We start from the raw sequence: 25,317 nt of genomic DNA, 5'->3' as shown, positions 1-25,317 counted from the left end.
CCCCCGCACCCCCGCCACTCACTCGCCGCGTTAACGCACAGAGCTCCAGTTTCGTGTCGTGTCGGTATTCTCGGGGCTGAGGCGGCATCGGGACACGGTGCGGGACCGGCCGTGGGCAGCAGACGGCCGTGTTCTGAGCCAGCGTCCCGCGCAGGCTGTCTTTGACCTTGCTCCCTCAGAGCGCGTTGGTGGTTCTCCCGTCCGCCAGGCCGCCGTGGAGCAGGAAACAGGGCAGTGTGATGGGTTTTGTATTAACGGGGCTGCTGGAAAGAACTGAGCCCTGAGAAGAGACGGTTCTTGTAGCGGATGCTCAGTGCTCTTCAGGAGCCCGTCCGGCGTCTGTCTGTCCCAAAGGCGGCCCTCCGGGAGGGCGTGCAGGGAGGCGCCCCCACCCCGTTCTTTTTATTACCTGTTAACTCCTTGGCCCCTTGGACGCTCAGCGGCCCCCACTTGTGAGGTGATTACCATCTCCCTGCTCGCGCGCTCTCTCCTCCCTCGGCTGGGAGATTCCCCACCTTGTCCTCCGGCGGAGCGGGTCCTTCCAAGTTGCCTTTCACATGCCTTTTCTTCTGGGCCTTCTCCTGGCCGCTGAGGCAGAGTCTGTCTGCTCTCCCCACGCTTGCGCCCGGCGCGGCCTCTGTGCACGGGGCAGAGACCGTGTCTGTCTCCACGCTGGCGGCCAGGGCTGGGTCTGGTGCAAGGTGTGTCCCCAGCAAACAGGCTGCTGCTTTCTCCCACCAGACTGTGAACTCCCTGGGCGGAAATGCCTCACTTACTTTCAAAGTCTCTGGTGCCGGGGCTCCTGGGGGGCTCAGTCGTTCAGCGTCTGCCCTCGGCTCAGGTCATGATCCCAGGGTCTTGGGGTCCAGCTCCCCGTTGGGCTCCTGCTCAGTGGGGAGCCTGCTGCTTTCTCCCACTCCTCCCTCTCTCTCTCTCTGTCAAAGAAATAAATAAAATCTTACAAAATAAAATCTCTAGTGCCTGGCATGTTACGTGATTCACAGACACCTGTTGACTGGGTACGTGCCCTTCCTGGGTCTCATTTGAATGTCTTTTGAATGGATCGTTCTAGACGGGGAACACAGAGGAGGCTCTGGTTCTGCCCTGGGACTCGGTTGCATGTTTAGGGGCTGCATACTGACCGTTGCCATGGTGTGTGGATGGCGATCGTGTGCTCTGCGACGCTTGTCTTTCTGTGCGGGGCTGGCTTTTCCTGGCAGCCTTATGTCCTGATCTCTCTGATTGCTTAGTTTGCTTTCTGGTTCTCAACACCACCTGCTCCTCGTGCTTTCTTGTCAGATTTTGAAGATCAAAATTTTTTTCTGTGGCCTCCCTCTCCCCTCCTTTGTGGTAATCTTCCAAATTACTCGTGTATAATGAAGGCAAGGACTTTTTTAACTTCTCAAAATGTGAAATAATGTTCTTTCTCAAAGTAGCTAGCATACTGCTTAGTGGGTTAAGCTCTAGGCCCTCTGAGTTCAGATCCTGGATCTGCTACCACTTTCAGACCTCACTTTCCGCATCTGTAAACGGGGAAGATCATCGTGCTTAACCTCATAGGTTCATTTCGAGGAATATGAGAATTACCCGAAGCCAAGGGCGTGGAATATTGCTTAGTGTGTGGACAGAAGCCTTCAGTCCCTGTTAGTGTTCTGCGTGTGGCACACACTCCTCTCCTGTCCTTCTGTGCAAGGACACAGCGGACAGCTCAGTGGCGCTGCTACCTGGTGCTGCTGCTCCTAGAGTCGCCTGTGCGGTGTGCCTGAATTCACGTGGGAGATTGCTTGACCTCTCCCTGACCCTCGTCTTTTGTCGGCAGACTATTAAAGGGGCAGGGGTACTCTTTGAAAGCTCTTATCAGCATTTTCAAAAATACGGTTTTATTACTGAAATCACGTATCGGGGTTGTGTGTGCACGTCCGTTATTTTGGATCGGCTTGCTCTGCTTGTTTTTTTGAAATGAGTTTGTCTTTGAAGTAGGAAGTGTTAGAGCACTTGAGCACAGGTCAGAGAAGTGACCTTTGCCTTCGTATGATGTCCTGTCCGGGGATTCCGACCTGCGGGTGATCAGAAGTTAATAGTCACCCCCACACCCAGCAGTGCCTCTTGTGCTGTCGTGGCTTCTCCCACACCGTGAGCTTCAAACGTAAGAGAGAATTTCTGAGCAGTTCCAGTGTTTGACTATACAGTCCCATCGTGCTCTTCGATAGGGAGTACGTGTTTGGATTTTAAAAGACCACAGCCCGGGTGCTATGCTGCAGGCGCCGAGCGGTGCTTCTCAGCTCTTAGGGCTCCTCCTCCTCCTAGAGGCTTACGACCGCAGCGTCCGACTTCAGGGAGGCGTTCGGTCGTTCCAGACGCGTGTCGACACCTGCGCGTGCCCGATGGGGAAGCGGGTGAAAGCAGCAGTGTGGTCGGGGAAGAGTGGGGCCCTTGAGCCTGTGCGGCCTGTCGTCCAGCGAGGACTAGGAGCTTCTCCGTGTGGGGAGGTCAGCGGAGTGGCTTTTGCCAGCATGGGCCATGTTTTTAAGGTAAAATGTTGGTTTGTTGAATTTTAGACTTTTCCCTTTAAATTCACTTGGCCAACATCTCGAGCATCATTCGTTCAGACGTAGAGGTCATGACTCATCGGTCACCCGTGCCCCTCACAGCGCGTGCCCTCCCTCACGCCGTCACCCCTTACCCATCCCCTCGCTCTGATTTCAGGCTTGCCTGTGTTTTTCCGTAGTTGTGACAGTGCACACTATTTTAAGGAATCTTAGCCTTTTAGCTAGAACCAAATAATGAACATGTATCATATCCGGACAAATGGAGATAGAAGGAAAACCATAGACACAAACGTATCAGTTCTATTCATAAGTCAGGATACTGGCTAGAAATTTTTATCTAGAAGCTTTCTCTTATTCTATCATAACTTCGCACTTTTTACTTTAAATTTTCCATTTGCCCTCCTCCTTTTAATTAAAATTTAAAACAAAATATTTTTCTGAATTTGGTCATAGTAGATAAAATCTTTTTATTTGAAATTCAAAAAGTGGTGGAATTTTCTATAGTGGAAAATACCTGGAGGATTTTTCTTCCTTTCTCTTCTCTTCTCTCTTTTCTTTTCTTTCTTTTTTAAAGTAAGCTCTGTGCCCAACTTGGGACTCAAACTCATGACCCCAAGATCAAGAGTCACATGCTGCATTGACTGAGCCAACTGGGTGCCCCAGATTTACTTCTTTGGCTTTAAATTTTGTCAGTGAGAAACTTTTCATTCTGCGCACTGTTGATTCACATATCAATGTATAATTTTGAATTGGCTTGATTACTTGCCTTCTGACACTATTTTGATACTTTTATTTGTTTTTGTTATGAGATCTGTTTATTGATTTTTCTAAAAAGATTTTATTTATTTAATAACAGACAGAGATCACAAGTAGGCAGAGAGGCAGGCAGAGAGAGAGGAGGAAGAAGGCTCCCTGCTGAGCAGAGAGCCCGATGTGGGGCTCGATCCCAGGACCCTGAGATCATGACCTGGGCTGAAGGCAGAGTCTTTAACCCACTGAGCCACCCAGGTGCCCCTGTTTATTCATTTTTATAATGATTCATATATAATGTCTTGGAGTTTTAATTTTATTTTGGATTACAGTTATAAAAATAAAATGCCCAGGGGAACCTGGGGGGCTCAGTTGTTAAGCGTCTGCCTTCAGCTCAGATCATGATCCCAGGGTCCTGGGGTCGAGCCCCTGCATCAGGCTCCTTGCTTATCAAGAAGCTACTTCTCCCTCTCCCACTTCCCCTGCTGGTGTTCCTCTCTCACTGTGTCTTTCTCTGTCAAATAAATAAAATCTTAAAAAAATATAAAATAAAATAAAATGCCCATACACTATAGACTGGAGCAGTTCTGGGGGAAGGAGGGTTATCTTTAAGTATTTTTATTTTATTTGAAATGTGTGTAAGTTTCCTGTTTATTACTTCGGTTCCTTCTAGGTACCAAGTAATTTTGTTCAAAATTTAGTTTTATGATGAAAACAATTTTTTTTTTAAATAACTAGGTTTAGCTTTTGTTTATTTTTTAAAAGATTTTATTTATTTATATGACAGAGAACACAAGCAGGCAGAGTAGTAAGCAGAGGCAGAGGGAGAAGCAGGCTCCCCGCTGAGCAAGGAGCCTGTATGCAGAACTCGACCCCAGGACCCTGGGATCATTACCTGAGTCGAAGGCAGTCGCTTAACCCACTGAGCCACCCAGGCTCCCTGAAAAGAGAATTTTTTAAAATTCAGTAACAATACTGAATTTTTTCATCAGATATTTTATTAAGATAATTGTAGGTCATGTGCAGCTGTTAGAAATAATACAGAATGATCCTGTGTTCACAGTGCCTGATTTCACCCCCTGGGGGGGTTCTGTTTTATAAAACTGTGCTATGATAATCACAACCAGGATATTGGCATGGATATAATACACTGATATTATTCAGATATTCCCAGTTTTACTTGAACTTGTTTGTGTAAAGAAATCAGATTTTGTTCTTAGAAGACTACTGAAATACTAACTTTAATTAGGTCTGTGATCTAGTCGGGGGATGGCATTTAACTTCTTGTGCCTCAGACTTCTCATTAGGTCAGAATGTTTGTATGCTCTTTAGGATCCTTTTTCAGTGAAGACATTCTTTAATCTTTGTTTGAGAGTATATTAGAATTTGAAACTAAAGCCTTTTTTTATCTTTTCCCTTTTTGTGTGTAGGAAGAAAAGGCTTCTCTTTTACATCGTACTCAGGAAGAAAGAAGAAAGAGAGAGGTAAAAACAGTTTTGTAATAGTCTCTTTAAATAAGCATTTTCCATAGCATTTAAATAAATCTGTCATAATGGGTATAGATAGATGTATGTTATATGTGACTTAACATGCATATTTTTGTGTATATTAAACTTTGGAAGCATTTCTGGATTGTTTGGATTTATGATAAGTAATTTATTCTGGAACCAGTGTGGAAAGGACAGACTAAGTGGGCAGTTTCCAGAATAGAGGGGAAAGCAGGCTGTTATAAAGTTCTCTTGCTTATTGTAGTGGTTTCTAGAAGATCTAAAAAGACTTAGTATATCATGTTCATGTTTTGCCAGGTAAAAGAAGAAAACTCACTGTTAAGGCCAATATCTTAATTATTTGTGTAGAAGATAAAGGAGCTAGTGACATTTGTTGTTTTTTGTTTGTTTATTACATTCTTTATTTTACATTTCATCTCTCTGGTGACAGTTTCTTAACATTGCTTGTTTTGTTCATTTTAATCGGCAGTTATGGTATATTTTATGGCCTGCTTTTCCAGATTTCTGTTTTGTTTTCTGATCATTCATTTGTTCCTTTAGCAAATATTAATTGAGAGCTTATACATTCCAGGTGCTGTTCTGCTTGCTGGCTGTATGGATAGTGAATGAGATGGATAATGGTCTTGCTGGGTTCTGGAGCATGGATGCAAGTGCTGTGAGGGCAGTGGGACATGGTGATGGTGACCGGGAAGGGTGTTCAGGGAAGGAGACTCTGAGCTGGTTAGAGTTGAGCTGATAACTGAAGGATGAAAAAGAAGCTGGAGGAAGAGCATTCTTGGTGAAGGGAACAGCAAATACGAAGAGTTTTAGATGGGCTCTCTCAGCCTCAGCACTGCCTACTTTTTGGAACAGATTATTCTTTGCTGTGGGGGCTTACCCTGTACATTGAAGGGTGTTCAGCAGCATCTGTGGCCTCTGGTCCAGCCACTGGAGGCCACGGCGCTCCTGCTGTTCTCTCCAGTTGAGATAACCAAAATTACCTTCAGATGTTCCCTGGGTGGTGTAACTGCTGTCAGTTGAAAGTGACTGCTCAACAAGAAATGTTGGCTGATGTCTTTCATCTTTTCTAGGAAATTCTCAGCTGTCATCTCTTGAGTAGTGTTTCTGTTCCATTCTTCCTCTCCTCTTCTTCTTGGACTCAAATTATGTACATATTTGACCATATATCTCTCCTATGCTCTTCCATATATTTATTGTTTTGATTATTTCTCCTTCAGTTTGGATATTTCCTTCTGACCTAACTTCTAATTTACACATTATCTCTTTACCAGTGTCTAATTGTTACATATATTCTTTGAATTCTGAACTTCAGATTTTTTTTTTTTTTTTACTTCTAGAATTGTCTTTGTTTTATTTCCCAGTTCTCTAGTCTTTTGATTCCATGAACATAATTATAGATTATTAAAGATAATGTTTAAACTCCAGTTTTGGATCACCTCTGGGTTTGTTTCTGTTGTTTGTCCTTCTGATTTTTAGTTCTTGTCTTTTGCCTGGTTATTTTGGTTGAATACTGTGAGTTTATATGGCAAAACAAAAAGCAAAAGAGCTCTCTTTTTGGAAAGTTTTACATTTTCTTTTGGCAGGCAACAGGAAGAAGGACAAATCACCTTTAATTAATACAGGGTTTAGCTGGTTTGCAGCCCTTCTTCAGTCCTTGTCAGGGTCAGTCTGTTTCCAGTACATTTACAATGGAGCCTTTAGGTCCCTGTTCCAACCAGAAGGCTGGGATGCTACCAAGACTTTCTCCTCAGTGAACAACTGAATGAATAAAAATAAATGTTTTGAAAACTCATGGGACCATATAGGTTTTGAATGAAATGCTCTTAGAATCATCGTAATGCAAAGGTTTCCAAACTAGGTTTAGGCTCAGGGGTTCGTTTGCTGTGATCACTTGAAACTTGTGAGCCCTGATCGGTGTTCTGCCATCCTAGGATTGTGTGTGTGCACGTGTGCATTTCAAGCCTGGCAGGTGACACGCCTGGAAGACAGGAAATGGTGTCATGGGGCAGGATGAGTGCTGGCCTTAGTGTTGCACTTGGCTTTGAGTTCTGACTCTCGTACGTGTTCCGGCATCACTTTATTTTTGTGGAGATTTCAGCTTCTGCATTGTAAAACTGGCAGGAGTCGTCATCGAGGATGATTGTGCGGTGTCTCTCTTCGGGCCTGCGCACAGTAGGCTTTCAAACAGTGGGAGCTGCTTTGGTTACAACAATGTGAAGAATAAATTACTTCTGCTAGGTCACTGAACATTTTAAGAGAGTTTTAACCAAAACTGGAGTTTTCTGCTTTTAGATAAGAAAAGTGGCTTTTAAAATTGATGTTTGGGTTGTCGGTATTCTTTTTCTATTTCAAACTATAGCTGTCATTATAAGGCTTAGTGTGCTGGTGGGATTGTGAAATGGTGTAGCCACTTGGAAAACAGTCTGGCTGTTCCTCCCGTGTTATTCTGCTCCTGCACATATGCCCAAGAGAAATGAAAACTTGTGTCCACACAAAACTTTTACGTGAATGCCCACAACAGCATTGTTCGTAGTAGCCCCGAGTGGAAACAGCCCAAATGTCATCAGGCAGCAAATGGATAAGCGAACTGTGAGCCACCCTGTGGCGAAATATCAATTGGCCGTGAAAAGTCGTGCAGTATTGATAAGTGATACAACATGTGTGAACCTTGAAAATACTGTGCCAGGTGAAAAAAGTCAGACACAAAAGGCCACATATTACAGGATTCCATTATGTCCAGAATAGGCATTCCCATACAGACAGAAATTTGATTGGTGGTTGCCGGGGGTTGGGGAGCTAGGGCAGGGGTTGAGGACTGAGTGCTAATCGGTCCAGGGTTTGGAGTGTGTGCTGAAAAGTATTCTAGAATCAGATTGTGGTGACACTTGAATTTTGAATATTTTAAAAATCGGTGAATGGTACGCTTGAAAGACTGAATTTTGTGGTGTGTAAATTCTATAGCTGTTTGGTTGGTTTTTTGTTTTTTTAAGTCTTTGCTAGCTAAATACCATTTCACTAAGACCCCATTATTCCTTCCTCCCTCTGGTACGCAGGAGGAAAGGCGAAGACTGAAGAACGCGGTGATCATACAGTCATTTATACGAGGCTGCAGAGACCGGAGGCAGCAAGTAAGTTTGCTTTTAAGCTGAGGAAGAATTAGGCACACCAGAGCTCATTTTAGATAAGGCCTTGAGCCTTGGAAATGGACTCCACTCTGTGGGTATTTTAGTACACGTGTGTAATGAAAATCAATGTGGATAATAGTGTTTTCCCCAATAATTAATTTTAGTAGTTTATATTTACGTAAAGATTTATAGAGTGGGGAGTTCTGAGGTGATTTTTGTTAAGTAACAATATAGAAACAGGGTGCGGCTAAAGATGGGAGTGTTGAAGGGCCTCTGGGGGCTGAAAGGTCCTCATTCCAGTCCCAGTTTTCTGGGTTTCAGGTCACCTTTTTGCAAGAACTGCACGGCAGTACACCCAGACGAGACCCCCCCGCCCATCCCTCCCTGTCCCTCTCCCCTTCCCCCACCCCTCTCCGCACTGCAGCCCCCACCCCCGGGCACACTTGGGCCGCTGCCCTAACCCTAACCGCTGCGGCTGCACACCTGGCCCACGAGCCCATGCTTTGCCTTGCCCCCAGCACGCCCTCCGGAGAAGCGCCTTCGATCGCTGCGCCAGTGCCTCACAGCCGGGGGGCACTTTCTCCGTCGCCAGTGGGCCCAACCTTACCCTCCTGGTGAGGCAGCTGCTGTTTTTCTACAAGCAGAGCGAAGACTCAAAACGTCTGGTGAGTGCCGGCTCCACGTCACGCAGCCTCGGTCGCGGGCTTCCCAGCATTCTGTTTCTAATGGGGTCGGACGGGCTCCGGTGTGTGTTTGCGAGGCTAGATCACCAGAGATAACCTTGTGCACCTTATGATTAATTATGGTATTTCTCGCGTATTTTTACTACGAATTGCTGATTTTTGCAAACGAGCTGTTTTATTTCAGATTTAGATGAGTTTTAAGTGTACTTTGTTTTAGTAATACATTTAGTGACTTAGCTTTATACTGATGTGTTGTGTTAACGCAGAAAATCTGGGTCGTGTGGTCTACACTACAAAATAAATCCTGATCGAGAAGATTCACGTTTTATCATGTCTCGATTCAGTGTCTGTTCAGCACTTGCAGAAGTTTGGAGTGTTACTGTGCTGTAACGATGGGCTTCGCGCGGACTGAGGTGACTGTGTGTGTTGTGTTTCAGATATGGATGTATCAGAACTTGATCAAACACAGCTCTCTGTTTGTCCAGCAGTTGGACGGGTCCGAGAGACTCACGTGTCTGTTTCAGATAAAGAGGCTGATGAGCCTCGGCTGCAGGTAAACCCCGTCAAGGCATGCGGTGAGCGAGAGTTGCCCGTAGGGCTTTAGGACGACCTCTGCCATCCGGTGCGTGAACATCTCTGTTCTGTTCTGTTTTACAGGTTACTGCAAAGCTGTAGCGATGACAGTTTGAATGTCGCACTTCCGATGAGGATGCTTGAGGTGTTTTCGTCTGAGAATACGTACTTGCCTGTTTTGCAAGACGCTAGCTATGTGGCGTCCGTCATTGAACAGATCTTGCACTACATGATTCAGAATGGTAGGTGGCGGCAGGGCCAGGGCAGGGCCGGCGGGGTGCCCTGTAGAGCTTGCGTGCCTGCTCCGAGCACCAGGAGTGACGGCGACAGGGCCCCACTGACGAGGGGAGCGCCGACACTCGTCCTCCACCCTAAACCTCTGGACGCGCGCTCCGCTCTCTAACACCTCCTGTGACTGAAAGTGAAGCAAGTGGATGCTGGCGTCCAGAAACCTGTGGGGCCGCGCTGACGTGCGCCTGCGGCAGCCAATCCCCCTACAGCGGGGCCAGCATCCGCGTCCCCAGCTGGCAGGGGCAGTGGTGCCGCAGGACTGAGGGACAGGTCAGTGGCTTCGCCGGTCTCAGGAGGAAATTCCGGTCTTCATCTCAGTCCGGCAGAGGAGATGAAGACACCGGGTCTGAGATCTCTTTCTGACTGGGTCACGCTGTGACGCGTTGACGCTCTCCCGGTCATGGCTGCGTTGTATTAAGCCATAATAACCGAGATCCGAAATTCCTCCGAGGACACGGTGGTAACTGAAACAGAGAGGGCTTCTGACACTTTCATGATGAATTAAGCAGTGTGAGACCAACACTTAAAAATCTGACTCCCAGTGGTCTCACAGCTAGGAAGACAAAACACTTCAGGGCTTGGACTTGAGAAGGACTAGCATTAAAAAATAGGTACGTTATCGGTCAGAAGACGTGCTGTAGGTGGTTCTGGAAGGTAGGAGTTACTGGTAAAACCGTAAATCAATGTCTTTTTGTTCCCCAGAGCTGATGGACTAATCTAGGCTAAACCTAGCTAATTCAGTCCTCAGTACTGAAACTGTAAAAATCAGATTCGCATACATCTCAATCTTGGCGTTCGGCTTCGGTTTAAAAAAAAAAAAAAAGATCAAGTGGTGCCGGGGTGGCTCAGTTGTTAAAGCATCTGCCTTCGGCTCAGGTCATGATGCCAGGGTCCTGGGTTCAAGTCCTGCATCGGGCTCCCTGCTCAGTGGGGAGTCTGCTTCTCTGCCCTTCTGGCTGACATGTACATGTGTGTGCGTGTGCTCTCTTTCTCTCTCTCTCCCTCAAATAAATAAAATCTTAAAAGAAAAAGAAAGAAACCTCCTTAGTTTGTTGAAAAATTAGGGAGCCAACTGAAAGTAAATTGAAATTTGTGGGCTTTGATCTTTTAAAAAAAGTGATGGGGGATGCCTGGGTGGCTCAGTTGGTTAAGCAGCTGCCTTCGGCTCAGATCATGATCCCAGCGTCCTGGGATCGAGTCCCACATAGGGCTCCTTGCTTGGCGGGGAGCCTGCTTCTCCCTCTGCCTCTGCCTGCCTCTCTGTCTGCCTGTGCTTGCTCTTGCTTCTCGCTCTATGACAAATAAATAAATAAAATCTTTTAGAAAAATAAAAAATAAAAATTTAAAAAGTGATGGTGATTGAAATCATCCCTTGTGTTGGCTGATGCCTGACTGCGTGTATTGATTCAGGCTGAGCAGTCCGTGAGAGTTTTTACTTTTATTGTTTTCTAAAAGTTTAAAGAATATAACTAAGAAATGCATTATTTTGCAGTGCATCTAGAAGTAGAAAGTGTGTCACAATCTTGCGGTGAAACTGCCGCTTCTGGCACCTTCCGTGGGGACATGTGATGCCATTGGGTGATTCCATAGCTCTGTGCAGTACTCAGGGCCCCTCGTGGCAAGTGTGGTCACTGTCCGTCGCATGCTCTGTTACTGTCGATGGTGCTCCCTGTGCTGTGCTTTCCGTCCCTGTGACTTAGTGACGTCACTGGGAGTTTGTTGCTCTGAATTCTGCTCACCGGTTTCTCCCGGCAGTAGGAGTCTGTGACATTTGGCACTGTTTCCTATTCACAGTGTGTGTTGTCCTACGGATGTGCATGCCTTAGGGAGTGCGGCTGGCCTTCAGACTCTAGTCATCCTGTCAAGGGCTCTGTTTAGTACATAGATTGGTGTTGGCGTGTTAATGGTATAATATTTTTAAAAATCCTCGATGTACTCCCTATGCTGTCCTTTTTTTGTTTGTTTTGTTTTCTTGTTTTAATCTCCACGACTTAACTTATTTTACGGCTGGAAGTTTGTGCCTCTTGATCCCGCTCGTCTGTCCCGCCCTCTTCCGTCTTCTCGGGCTCCCGGCCAAAGAGCTTTCAAGCTTCCCTGCTGGGTTTCGCTGGAGATGAGAATGCACGAGGTCAGGGTTGGAGTTACAGAGCGGGTGTGAGGACAGAGCACTGAGGAGTCCGTGTTTCGTGGTCAGGACTCCAGGGGAGATCGTGGTGTCTGTCTGCTTGGCTGGGGCCCCCAGCTGTGGGGCAGCCATCAGGTGGATTGGGGTAGAAGCCGGCCTTGTGGTGGTGGCAGGGTTCACCTGAAGCAGGACAAAGGGGACGGAAGTGTATTGTGTCCACTGCAGGGAACAGAGGCTGGGCTGTCTGCCTCCAGGCTGTGCGTGGGGCAGTGTGCAAAGGAGCAAAGTGAGGCGGTCTGGGACATACAGAATTTTCTCCCTTCTTGGTAACTGGGCCTGACTGTAAGCAGCCCACTGGTCCATTAAGGCCTGCAGATACCTCGAGGTGGGTCTCCTGATGGGCCTGACCATGTTCACCCAGGGCTTTGTGCCCTGATCAACTTCCCCTTGCTCAAGCCTGTTGCCTAAAAGTGGCCTCTGCATAAATTTCTGTAGGACTGTTTTCACAAAGTGAAGCAAGTGAATTGTGTATTTCATGTGCGCTACCAGATGTGACAGTAGTGAGAAATGTACCAACAACACCTGGAGATTCCTCTTACCCTTTGTAAAAGGAGGCGGCTGTATTTAAAAGACTAGGATTTGGGTCACCGGCGAGGCCAGAGTTGATGCTTACTGCACACCTGCAAGCCCGTCAGACGCTTAGTGAGGTCAGGAAGGGTGTTGCTTCAGCTTGAACTCCCGGTGCCCATACTGTGGTCTCCAAAGCCATCATCTCCTCTAAAAGGAACTGAGGAACTCGCCAGAGCAGGGCTGGCGAGTGGCGGGTCCTGGCTTCTGGTCCGCAGATGAGGACAGGCGTTCTGGCGGTGCTCTCCATGAGTGGGAGAGCTCAGGGCCTGCCTGCCAAGCCCACCCTGTTGCCCAAAGACAGGATGGTGTGAGAGTCCATGAGGATTACCGCTATGGCAGATGCTTCCGTGTGCCCATATCCAGGAGCTCAGCGTGCTCAGGAAAACCACAGAGCCGGTTAAATTCTTCCATCACAATACCTGGGCCTTACTGGGATCCTGATTCAAGCAAACCAGTTAAATGAAATTTATTGCAAGCAGAGTTGGAGACTTAAACACTGACTAGATGCAAGGAATTATTAATTTATTTTAGCTGTCATATGGCATTTTTATGAAAAATAAAGTCCTTTGATGACACACCGAAATAATTTTATTTTAGATTTGCTTCCCAGTGAATGGAGGAGTGGGTGATGGGCAGATGGAGCTTATATACCTTTTCAGACCACATACGTATTTAACTTTTTATTAATAAAAATGTTGAAGGGAGAGGTGCTTGGGTGGCTCAGTGGGTTAAGCCTCTGCCTTCGGCTCAGGTCATGATCTCAGGGTCCTGGGATCGAGCCCCACATCGGGCTCTCTGCTCGGCGGGGAGCCTGCTTCCTCCTCTCTCTCTGCCTGCCTCTCTGCCTGCTTGTGATCTGTCTGTCAAATAAATAAATAAAATCTTAAAAAAAAAACAACAAAAAAAAAGTGGAAGGGAGTCCCGGCTGGCCCAGTGGGTGGAGCATACAACTCTCCATCTCGGCGTCATGAGTCCGAGTCCCACACTGAGTGCAGAGATTACTTTAAAAAATTAATAAACTTTAAAAATAGGGGCCATTGTCTGTTTAACTAGTAACATTTAATGAAAAAGGAAAGTTGAAGAAGAATTAAATTTGGACCCATGCAGATTTATAAAAAGCATTTTAAAATTGACCCATTTTTTTTTCTCATTATGATTAAGGTGCCAAATTTTAAGTATGTGTTTTTCCTTTCTTTTAGGGTATTATAGATCTCTCTATTTGTTAATTAACAACAAGCTTCCATCAAGTATTGAATATTCTGATTTATCTCGAGTTCCTATAGCAAACATTTTGCTAGAGAATGTTCTGAAACCATTGCACTTTACTTACAACTCCTGTCCAGAAGGTGCAAGGTAAGAATGGGGTAATTGATTTTGTAAGTTCACAGGTTCTGTATCTAACAGTAACTTTTACACAGATGCTATTTTACATAAAGACTTCAAAGTCAGATTTTTACTGTATTAGTGTGACTCGGTTTAAAGAAAAAGTTGACTATTTCTGTTTGGCCTGTACGCTAATATAAATTTATGATTCTGATCATCTGGTTATTTTCTTGTCTTCTAGTAGCTGTTGAAAGATAGGAAAACGGGCGCCTGGGTGGCTCAGTGGGTTAAGCCGCTGCCTTCAGCTCAGGTCATGATCTCAGGCTCCTGGGATCGAGTCCCGCATCGGGCTCTCTGCTCGGCAGGGAGCCTGCTTCCCTCTCTCTCTCTCTCTGCCTGCCTCTCCGTCTACTTGTGATTTCTCGCTGTCAAATAAATAAATAAAATCTTTTAAAAAAATAAATAAATAAATAAATAAAAAAGATAGGAAAACATGGCAAAACTTTCCTCAATAGGAAAGGCACAAAATCAGTTAATTTCAAAGCAATTTAGTTGATATTGTATGCTTAGCTTCCATTAATTTTGAAAAGAATATTTTTTGCATGTTAATTGTAATCAGTGATTTTGTAAACAATATGCTTCGATAAAAGCTTCCACTCTTCTTTTCAGACAGCAAGTGTTCAGCGCCTTCACTGAGGAGCTTTTGGCAGCACCTTTCACAGATCAGATTTTCCATTTCATCATTCCAGCCTTAGCGGACACGCACGCTGCTTTCCCGTACGAGCCCTTCCTGAATGCACTGTTGTTACTGGAGAGCAGGTGCTCCAAGACAAGCAGTGGGGCACCGTGGCTCTTCTTCTTTGTCTTAACGGTTGGCGAGCATTACCTGGGTATGAGATACAAGATGTGTTTTGCCTGAACACGCACGTGTGGTACTAGCAGGTGCAAGTCCGGAGACGGGACGCCAGGGGCCGGTGTGCCGTGTTAGGGTGGCCTCTGCAGGGGGAGCGTATTTGCTGAAGGTCTGTGTCCTAGCCGGTGTCCCTGGGGAGAGTTTCTAGGCACGTAGTCCCAATTCAGGGGTGCCTGGCTGGCTCCTATCAGTGGAGCATGTGATTCTTGATCTCAGGTTGTGAGTTTGAGCCCCACCTTGGGTAGACATTACTTTAAGTAAGAAAAAAGGGGGCCTGATTCAGATATGTTACAAGGCCACACAGATTAGAACATTTTTAAAGTTGAATGGGCGAACTGTGAGTGCAGGGTTGTTGTCCCCATTCATGCCAAACTTCCGATGTGTGCGCATTCTAGAATTACAGCATCTTTCTCTGACGTGTTGACACATACATGTGTGCGTGGATTACGGTAATTTTGATAAGAAGTTGTGGTCAGAAATGTCTCTCTGAATATAAGAAAAGTGATACCCAAGTTTTCTAATCCGATATTACGACCGACTGTCTTACAAAGGGACCCTCTCCGAGGAAGGACTGCTGGTGTATTTGAGGGTGCTCCAGACCTTTCTGTCTCAGCTCCCAGTTTCACCTGCCAGCGCGAGCTGTCCGGACTCGGCCAGCGACTCGGAAGATGAGGTTGAAGAGGCAGACAAGCAGCCAAGCGCCCCGGTGAGCTCCTGAGGGCCGGGGCCAGCGAACGGATTACACTACACCCCACTCCTCATCTGGGGGTCGGACTTTGTGTCCGTCCTTAGTTTCAACTATACAAGTAGCGCCTCAAAGGGTTCTTGTTATAAAGCATTCAGACCGCAGACGAGGTTGCTCCGTGGCCGCTCTGCTCTTCCCGCACGTGCCCCTCTTCGCGACCTGGGGTTGGGCCTCTCTTCCACACCTTCTCCTACCCAAGTGTATGTGGGTCACGTGGTTATGTGGGTTTTCATGCACGGCAGGCCACGCTGTATAGTAATCTAACTGTTACTTGGGAAATTTTCCTCCAAGTGAAATTGTTGGGTTTAAAGGCTAATAACAAGTTCCTAGTTCTCAGGAAGGGCACTTACTGAATAACAAGAATTGTTCTATTTTTAAGAATTTTTTTTATAGCAGCTTTATGGCGATACACTTTACCATAAAATTCGCCCTTGTAAAGTGGTGTCCAGCTGAGTGACCTCCCAGCATACTTCCCTCCCTGCAGCCTCCCCCATGCGGGGAGAGCGTTGTCTGCACAGAGACCCTCGGCAGTCAGCAGCCACACACACCCGCCCCTTCTCCCGGCCTCAAAGGGAGAAAAAGCTAAGTTCTTCCTTACCCGATCTTGTGGACACCAAGTAATGTCTCCTGTTACTTTTCAGCAGTTTTGTAGGTGACAGGTGTTATGATGTATTTGAAAACGAATTTTGAGTTTATTGTCGTGTATAATCTCTGCACCCGTTGTCCCATTTCTTACCCAGCATGGTTTGCTATTTTCAAGGGATAAAAAGCTTTGCATTATACACACATAACTTCCGTGATATTATCTGCTGCTTTTTCTCTTAATTACACAATTGAAATGTCTTGAGGTTCAGATATCATGGGTTTAAAAATTTTTTTGTTAGGAAATTTCCCATTGATTAATACTAAGTCCAGTCCCAGGAGGACTACACTCTAGAGGGCTCAGGTTTTCCAGGGGAAGTAAATCTTTAGGATCTGGCAAAGTGAAAGGATGTGTTAGTACTACGCCCTCCAGTACAGATAGCTTTATTAGCAGAGATGGAAAAGGAACGATAAGAAAAACCAGATGAGGCCTTGCCCCTTAACAGCCAGAGGGAGGGCTGATCACAAAAGGGCAAAACTGAGTGTTTTTGGTGGAAGCTGGAAGTCTTGCATCTTTCAGAGTTCAGAACTGCACCCAAAAATGGGACTCTTTTGTATCGTTAAAAAACAAGACAAAGTGGGATTCTGTAGATGGAATGTAGATTAAAGTGTTTTTAGCAGACACTTCTGAAATACGGAATAGCTCTCTGGAGAAGCTGTGACATGAAAATGGTTGTACACAGTATGGTTGGTGTCCACGTGGAGATGAGGCGGCCCCCACTGGAGAGATGTTCGGGAGTCCCAGACAGGAGCCGAGTAGGAGACACGGGAACAGAGGGAACACTCGGGCTCGCGGGCTTGTGGCTACACTTCTCTAACATAGGGAAGGGACACCTTATCTCTGTTTATCTTATCTTTCTCTTTCCCTTCCCCCGTGTTCACCTGTTTTGTTTCTTAAATCCCACATAGGAGTGAAGTCACATGCCATAAGACACTCAACTCTAGGAAACGAAACTGAGGGTTGCCGGAGGGGCGGGGGCGGGGGGGGGGGGCGGGGGGGACGGGGGGGGAGCATGGAGGGGGACCCGGGATAGCGTGAGCGCTGGCTGTGCTGTAGGACGAGGAGTCACAGACCTGTGCCCCCGAAACCAGTAACACCCTGTGTGTTAACTAAATTCAATTTAAATTAAAAATTTTTCTAAAGCCCATAAGACTATGGATGCATATGACATAAAACTTCTCTTTCGAAGTTTCTAAGTGTAAGGCTTTGGTGTGTGAGCCGTCTCCTGGGCTGGGCATCCTACAAAGCCGTTGAAGTTTTTTTGACAAACTGCAAAACAAAAGAAGTGCAACTTAATTTTGTTACTTATAGTTGTAGGAAATTTTACTCCACTTTATTTTTCTCCCTTAATATACAAGGGATTTAAGGTCTGTGTTACTACAGGTATGTGACTTGATGCCTTTGCTTCTCTTTTTTTCTCTTCATTATTTCCCCACAATGTTTGTTACGTCTCTTTTCCTGTCCACATTTGGGTTCAGAACCAGTGACCCAGCTGTAGGCCAGGTACTCAACAGATTTGACTTGAAATCTTTATTTTTTGGTCAGATCTTTTTGTCCATTGCTTATATATTGCCTTTTCTTTCCTATGATCATTATGTAGAATCTAATTTGATTGAATGAGATTTTTCCAGAGTCAGATTTCACTGTTTTTAAACACTTAGGTCTCTGTGTGATTTAAGTATGACACTACAAAAGTAGTCCCCGTGCATGTTACTTACGGATTCAAGTTTGGCAGGTAGAATTTATTACTTTCATCTAAAGCAGTGTTTTATTTTGTACATGATTGTCGATGACATAACTCCTATCCATGCAAGTTTCCAGACAGGGTCGTCAGTAGCACCCAGTGTTGTGCGTGTATTTTCATACTCACGAACACTTGAGTATGCGTGCACATATATGAGAAAAGCATGTGTCTTTGGTGAATTCCCCATATAGATGAATACACAGCAGCTTAGTTCAGGTTTTGCTCAGTGAATCAGATCCTTAGAGAAAGTAAGATATAAAATGTATCTTACTTGATTTTTTAAAAAATATTTAATATTCTATTTTTGCTTAACTGTCGTCTCCCAGATAGCTTCCAATGGAAATTCTGCTAGACGGTAATATATTCCCACACATGTATGCTTAGTACAGTGGTATCTAAAATATGAAATTAATTTTTCCTGAAATGTCAGTACTGAAATATTGTCCTATCAGGAGGCAAACACTGAGTATGTACAGGTCCTGTGTTGTTACGCTGGGTATATTTGGTGCCTAATACAGACGACGACTGTGGGTGGAACTTAGAAAGTTTCCTAGTGCCTTAATGGCTGTGCTCGCTGTGATGTGGGCCACTTTTAGATCAGGCCTGTTTTGTGTTCTCGGGGGAGTGGAGTCCGACCCCTGCGCAGCGTAGCGGGTCCTTGCCGCCCAATCGTCGTGAACTCAGAGCAGCTTGCCCGCTGTGTTTAGGAGGACGGCCGGCTGTCGGTGCCCTACATCACCGAGGAGTGTCTCAAGAAGCTGGACACGAAGCAGCAGACCAGCACCCTGTTGGCCCTGGTGTGGAGGGACTCCGCCAGCGAGGAGGCCTTCACCTTGATGGCGTCCATTGGCCACACGCTCATGGTGCAGCACCGGATGGCGGTGCCCAGAGTCAGGCAAGTGGTGCGGGGCCGCAAGAGCAGCGGTGTGCGCCCCGGCGGCGGCCTGGGCTGCTGCTTCCCCCCGGGGCGCGATGGAGGAGGTTCCCGCGGTGCCGCCGTGCGTGGAGAACGACCGCTGGTCTTTCTTTTCTAAACCAGCCGGTCCTGTTCGCCTCCACTTCCCTGGCCTGTCGTGTAGTAAATGAAACGAGCGCGTTTCCCTAGCGGGCCGAGAGCGGGCTGCGGTTGAGGCCTGGCCCCTCTCCGAGTGCGGGACCCAGCCTGCCTCCCGGAGCCCGCGTGTCCCCGGATGTGGCGCTCCCGTGGCGTGCCCGGCGTCGGGCCGCCCTGGGCAGCTGTGCAGCGGGCCCGTGAGGGGACAGGCCCGGGTCAGGATGAGGCCCGTGTGCTGACGTAAGTAAGTGGGACCGCAGCGTTGAACGGTTTTTCTGTCATTGGAGCGCTGGCTCCGTGGTGTCCAGAGAACGTGGCAGGTACCTCACAGCGCACGCTGCAGGGGTCATGGGCTTTGAGGGGGAGCGCAGGGACGGACGGTCGCAGGCGACCTGCTGAAAGCCTCCGTCTCCCCACACTGGGGCCCGCTCTGCATCCGACCGTTGAGGTCACCCGAAGAGCTCTCTGCTGTTTCTATAAAGTGCCTTCCTGTGGCGTGGAAAGAGCTGGTGTCTTGATTAGGAAAGCAGCCTGCCTGGACGGGCCACACGCTGAGGACACACCACCGGCCGAGCCTGCCTTGGACGCCGCACGCAGCCCGCCGGCCCGCGCTGTCCCTGCGCCCTGGTGTTTGCTGCCCCTGGAGGACGTGAGGCGGCAGGGGACGCGCTCCCTCCGCGGGGACCTGGCTCTCTGTGGGCTGATTGCGGCAGGGCGAGACGTTAGATCTCGGGAGCAGAGCAGCTCGGCCAGGACCGGGCTTTGATGGCAGTGCGGAGTCGGCGCCGCAGGCTGTAACCCCTGCAGCTCAGCGCGTCGCTGCCTGGTCTGGGCTTCACCAGTGAGCGGCTTCCGAAGGGTGTTTAGTGGGGAAAGGAGCTTTATGTGGAGCCTTGGTTTTACGACTACTGCACCTGTTTCCTCTAAGAAACTACTCCAGGAATTTCATTTATGGTTTAAATACATCAGCTTTTAAGTACCTGAATGTTTCCCAGAACTCGTGAAAGCAGGTAGACTTCCTTAACTACGCTCGATTTTCACTGCTTTCAGGTTTTTGGTGTTTTTTTTAAGGTATTTAAAAGATGATTAATAAATTCAGGGCCGATGATGCCCTGTCAGCACCTCTGAGCCCATGCGAGTCCCTCTTTCGTGGTTGGGATCTGCAGTTTTGATTTCTTCTTTCTGTTCTTCTGCTTCTGCTGCTGCTGCTTCTGCGGCGTCTTCAGATTTATGCATTTGCTCTAGTGGTGGGAGGGGCAGAGGGAGAGAATCTTACATGGGCTTTACACCGAGCGCAGGGACCGACTCGACTGGGGACTCAGTCACAGGACCCTGGGACCATGACCTGAGCCAAAATCTAGAGTCAGACGCTCAACGGACCGAGCCCCCCAGGTGCCCTGCAGTTTTCATTCCTGTCTAACATTCATTGTCAGGATGTATAAAGGAACAGGAAGACCCTTTGTACACTGATGTGGGAAGATTTCCAAGGTACATGTTTACCTGTAAAAAGGAAACTACGGTACAAAGTGGATAATAACTTACTTTTGTGTCAGAATGGTGAGAAAAGTGGGAATGTATGTTTGTATTTGCATAAAACATATTGGACACATACGCAGGAAAGTCATAGAGCTGGTTATTTACATGTCTGTGCTGGGCAAGTCAAGAGTGGAGGAGAATGTGGACTTCTCACTGTACTTTTTTTTAACGATTTTTATTTATTTATTAGAGCGAGAGCACACGTGCGCACATGAGTGAGGGTGTGGGCAGAGGGAGAATTTCCCCGCGGAGCAGGGAGCCTGATGTGGGGCTCAGTCCTAGGACCCCAGGATCATGACCTGAGCTGAAGGCAGACGCTCAACTGACTGGCTACCCAGGCGCCCTTTAGTGTGTGGTCTTTGATAGGTTTTGAGTTTCAGATTATGGGAATTACTTAAATATCAGAAAAGTAATAAATGAATTGCCAGCTCCTTTTATGGGAGAAAATTCATAAATCTTGCCATTGGACTTGGGACTCTGAATAAATATTTAGATATAAAATTTATTTTTTCCTTAAGAAAATATATTCACTATCTTTACTATGAATACTGTGGTTGCATTGTGAGAGGGAACACAAGAAGGCAGTATCCCAGTGTCCAGAGAACTAAACCCAGAGAGATGGGCACTTATGTGGACACGCGGGCAGCCCGCGTGCGGTGCTGAGCATTGACCCTGGCTGACTTGGACTCTGCGCTGGCAGGCGAGGCGTTAGTGTGTCATCAGGCGGCTTTGTGCTGCTGGGAAGTGTTCCGCGTAGAGCTGAGGACTGTGCCCTTCTGTGTGCCCTCCCTTTGGCCACGCCTCATCCTGCCCTGCCTGGGGGGTGGGGGATGTGGCACCCCCAGGGCACCCCACAAGCCCAGCCCTCTGTGGCCTTCTGCACAGCTGCCCTTCCTCACACCCCCTCCCCTGCTACCTTTGCAGACACTGTTCTCACGGCTTTCCCTTTGCTGTTGCTCTCTTCTCGGTCTGTGTCAGTGCTTCCTCAGCTTTGACTTCCTTTCCCTTTAGTTTCTTCATTTTTTTCCTACTCAGTCGGTTTTCTGGACGACAGGCTCCAGCCACTTTCTGGAGCTCCAGACTCCTGTTAGCAGTTTAATGGGCTGTACCGAGACCCCTACCCGCTCCGTGAGATTGAGTTCAGCACATTCCGACAAAACCTGGGGTTACACTAGGGGAGCCACTAGCAAAACGTGGCTACTTCACTTGAAGTTAATTAAAGTGAAAGTGTAAACCCAGTTCCTTGGCCACGTAGCTCGGCACCTTTCAAGTGCGTGGTGGCCACGTATGGCTGGCCAGTGCCCTGTTAGCTAGCACAGCACAGACCACTCCCAGCGCCACAGAAAGTCTGCTGGACGCACTGGCTGGGGAGCGCGGGCTTGCGGTCACTCCTTCCGTGGTGATGGTGCAGACACAGTCCGTCGCCGGGACGCGTGCGTGTACGTGCTCGCACTCTGCTTTCCGGGCTGAACGGTCAGAAACGTGACCCGGCTGCTGTCCTCCTCACATACCTGCGAGTGCGTCCCCTTAGCTTTCAGGAGAAGACTCGGGTTCCTCAGTCACTGCCAGGCTGTGTCCCCCTCACTGATCAAGTGTCCGGTCACCTCTGCCCCCGCCACGCTCGCGCTGGCTCTCTGCCTCCCCTGTGCTCCAGGCCGGGCCCCTTGGCCTCTGCTAGACTCTGTCCAAAATGCTTCTTTCCTGGCTTCTTTCCTGGCTCAGTCGTCTGTGAGATTCACACTGAGGTTATCCTGTCAGAGGCCTTCCTGAGTCACACACTGAGATGTCGCCTGTAATTCCAACTTCCCGTGGCGTTTTCATTTTATGGCAGGCGCTTCCTGGGAGGGCTGGCTCAGGAGTGGGGCTCACAGCCCCGCGGCCGCTCGGACGTGTTCCTGGTCCTCAGCTCCGCTGTTGCACGCTCTTCTAGAACCTCTGAAATGGAATTTTTGAAAGTAATGTTTTGGGCGTCACAAAGGTTCCTATTATCTTCATGTGGTTTTCTTGAAAGTACATCCACTCACAAGGCCTCACAGGTCAGCTTTATTGCAACATGTGCTGCATTTCTCTACCAAAAACCGATAGAATGAGCCAGCTTAATTGTTTTATGTTATGAATCACGATTTAGACAGCTGTTTGTCTGGAAGCGCATGGCTGTTGTCCTGTGTTCTGAGCGCGGCCGCGTGCTTTCTTCAGCCCTGGCTCACGGTCCTGTCCGGGATAGCCTGAGGTAGCATGAGTGTGCCCGTGACATTAGTGGGGAAGCACAGATCTGTGTCTTGTTGTATATTGCAGATTATACCACTCCTGTTTTTGTAAACAAGTTTTTATAGTTTCTTCTGAAAGTATTGAAGCTGGATCCCTACAGAGAGAAATTTACTTTTTGCCTATGATTTTATGCTAGCTTTTTTCATCAGTGATACTTTCAGTCCAATCAATACATTTAATTTGCTTTTGACTCATGTTAGAATTTTCTATAATAGAGACTAAATAAGATCTGTGAGCTTTTAAACATTTCAGTACATCATGATTTTATTATTAAATCTATTTTGAAGTCACATAGATTCTAAACTAATTGATAATCATTATTGTTAGACACATCAAATTAGTAAGTGGTCTTGATTTGGTCAGACTTTGCAGTAGGTGAGTTTTGAAACTTCTGAGAATTTTGTAAACGTTTATGAGTGACAGCTGCTGCGCAGGAGGCACAGGTAGACTTGGAAGCAGCACACGTGTACCTGTACTCATCTGCTTAGGTGTCCTTTTTAACAGTAGCCTTCAGGACTGGCGAGGAAAGCGTCCACATAATGAACGCTGCTTTCCCCGTTCCAGGGACACTGTAGTACGAGGGAAAGTTCAGTTTTCAAGTCTGTTCATTTTTAATTTTATTTTTTTTAAAGATTTAATTTATTGGAGAGAGAGAGCGTGCATGAGAGGGGAGAGGTCAGAGGGAGGAGCAGGCTCCGCGCTGCGCAGGGAGCCCGACGCCGGACTCCGTCCCAGGACCCCAGGATCATGACCGGAGGTGCAGGCAGACGCTGAACCCACTGAGCCCCCTGGTGCCCTAACTCTGCTCATTTTTAGATCAAAGATGTCAAGACAAAGGGCACTGTCTCTGGAACCTGGTTGTGGCTTTGACACCAGAACGCTGAGTGAACAGAGCTGTTTCTGGAGCTTCTCTGGGTTCTCAGTGGGTCTGTGAAGAGATATTGTTTGGCAAGTTGCTGCAAACTGAACTATGTCTTAAATTTTCTTAATAATAAAGGATATTTATATCACAACCCAAGCCAAAAGTTGGGAGCTCAGCCGACTGTGCCACCCAGGCACCCCTAAACATCTACCCTTCATCCACAGAGATTTTTAGTCTTTTTAATCAAATTCATACTATACAGGAGGGTTTTTAAAAACCTTTAGAATCTACTTTTAGGGCGCCTGGGTGGCTCAGTGGGTTAAGCCGCTGCCTTCGGCTCAGGTCATGATCTCAGGGTCCTGGGATTGAGTCCCACATCGGGCTCTTTGCTCAGCAGGGAGCCTGCTTCCTTCTCTCTCTCTCTCTGCCTGCCTCTCAGTGTACTTGTAATTTCTCTCTGTCAAATAAATAAATAAAATCTTTAAAAAAAAAAAAAAAGAATCTACTTTTAGATCTGAATTCTGTTTGAGATACTAGTTAAGCCTTAAAAAACATGTCTTTCGGAAACATGGGTGGCTCAGTGGGTTAAGCTTCTGTCTTCTGCTCAGGTCATGATCCCAGGATCCTGGGATCAAGCCCTGCATCGGGCTCTCTGCTTGGCGGGGAGCCTGCTTCCCCCTCTCCCACTCCCCCTGCTTGTGTTCCCTCTCTCACTGTGTTTCTGTCAAATAAATAAATCTTTAAACACACACACACACATGTTTTTATGTGTTTGTTTCAAGAATGGTTACTTAAAATTCCTATTTAAAAAGTTTTAAATGTAGAAAAATAATACTATTAGTACCATAAAATGTTGCAACACATTAGTGTAATCTGTACCCAGAGGATGAGCACACTCAGCCTGCGCTTTTCCGCAGCCTATCTCTTCCTCGTGTGGTGGAGCTCACGGCCACGGCTCAGGACTGCCGAGCTCTGGATCAGCGCCTGCGGCCTGCTCGTCTCGTGGGGCCAGAACGTTTCCCACGTGCCCCAGTGGGCAGCCTGGAGCCAGAAGTATGCTCTTTGTGGGCTTAATACAGACATTTTCTGAATCATACACGCTCTTCAGTTTATAGCTTGCTTGAATTTGGAAGAAATATATTGAATGAATATCTACTTATTCTCACTTATTTTTCTCCATTCCCTTTCCAGGCTTCTCTACAGTTTAGCCTTTAATGCCAGGTTTCTGAGACACCTGTGGTTTCTCATCTCTTCCATGACAACACGGATGATCACAGGGTACGTGTCACGCGGACTTACAAACTGAGCTTATGTACATGGAAAGTGGCGACCTAAGTAAAAAATATTTTAAGATGGTGTTTTAAAGTACTACTTATTGTATGTAAGAAAAATTCTAGATGGTCTCAATTTCATAAAAAGAAATTAAAGCCCATTTTTATACATGTTTATCCATATACATTAAAAATATGGCTTTATGTGACAGTAAATTTGTTTTTAATGCTGTATTCTTTTTAAAACCATGTGACTTTCAAATGTTTTGATAGTGAAAACACAGAGTTGAAGCAAATTTAACCCATTACAGACATTAAAACATATTAAATGTTTTAGAAGTTGGTTTGGTTTTTAAAACTTTTTATTTATGTAATTTGACTTTTTTTTTTAAAGATTTTATTTATTTGACAGACAGAGATCACAAGCAGGCAGAGAGGCAGGCAGAGAGAGAGGGGGAAGCAGGCTCCCCGCTGAGCAGAGAGCCCGATGCGGGACTCGATCCCAGGACCCTGGGATCATGACCCGAGCCGAAGGCAGCGGCTTAACCCACTGAGTCCACCAGGTGCCCTTGTAATTTGACTTTTCTTATATGAATCATTATGTAACTTGAAGTCTGGAATCTTTAATATACATATTTTAATTGAATGTGTACTAAACAGAATTTAATATTCAGACTTGCTTTGTGGTGAGCTGACCTAGCCTAGTGCCTCGCTGACTCTGTCC

General features: G+C 46.9%; 1 protein-coding gene across 2 annotated transcripts in view; it reads left to right on the top strand.

Annotated features, from left to right (window-relative positions):
* Positions 1-25,317, top strand: part of UBE3C (ubiquitin protein ligase E3C) — a 110,510-nt gene that overhangs the window by 18,827 nt on the left and 66,366 nt on the right. For both annotated transcript variants that reach the window (XM_059396003.1, XM_059396004.1), the window contains exons 2-11: positions 4,730-4,783; positions 7,861-7,935; positions 8,451-8,597; positions 9,053-9,168; positions 9,273-9,430; positions 13,434-13,587; positions 14,227-14,447; positions 15,022-15,176; positions 18,310-18,497; positions 24,514-24,600. In XM_059396003.1, the coding sequence (XP_059251986.1) occupies positions 4,730-4,783; positions 7,861-7,935; positions 8,451-8,597; positions 9,053-9,168; positions 9,273-9,430; positions 13,434-13,587; positions 14,227-14,447; positions 15,022-15,176; positions 18,310-18,497; positions 24,514-24,600 (1,355 nt within the window). The remainder of the gene's footprint in view (positions 1-4,729; positions 4,784-7,860; positions 7,936-8,450; positions 8,598-9,052; positions 9,169-9,272; positions 9,431-13,433; positions 13,588-14,226; positions 14,448-15,021; positions 15,177-18,309; positions 18,498-24,513; positions 24,601-25,317) is intronic.

The sequence above is a fragment of the Mustela nigripes genome, chromosome 4, assembly GCF_022355385.1.
Source record: "Mustela nigripes isolate SB6536 chromosome 4, MUSNIG.SB6536, whole genome shotgun sequence".
Lineage (NCBI taxonomy): Eukaryota > Metazoa > Chordata > Mammalia > Carnivora > Mustelidae > Mustela > Mustela nigripes.
Note: the sequence above shows the minus strand (reverse complement) of the source record. Positions and strands in the feature narration are given on the sequence as shown.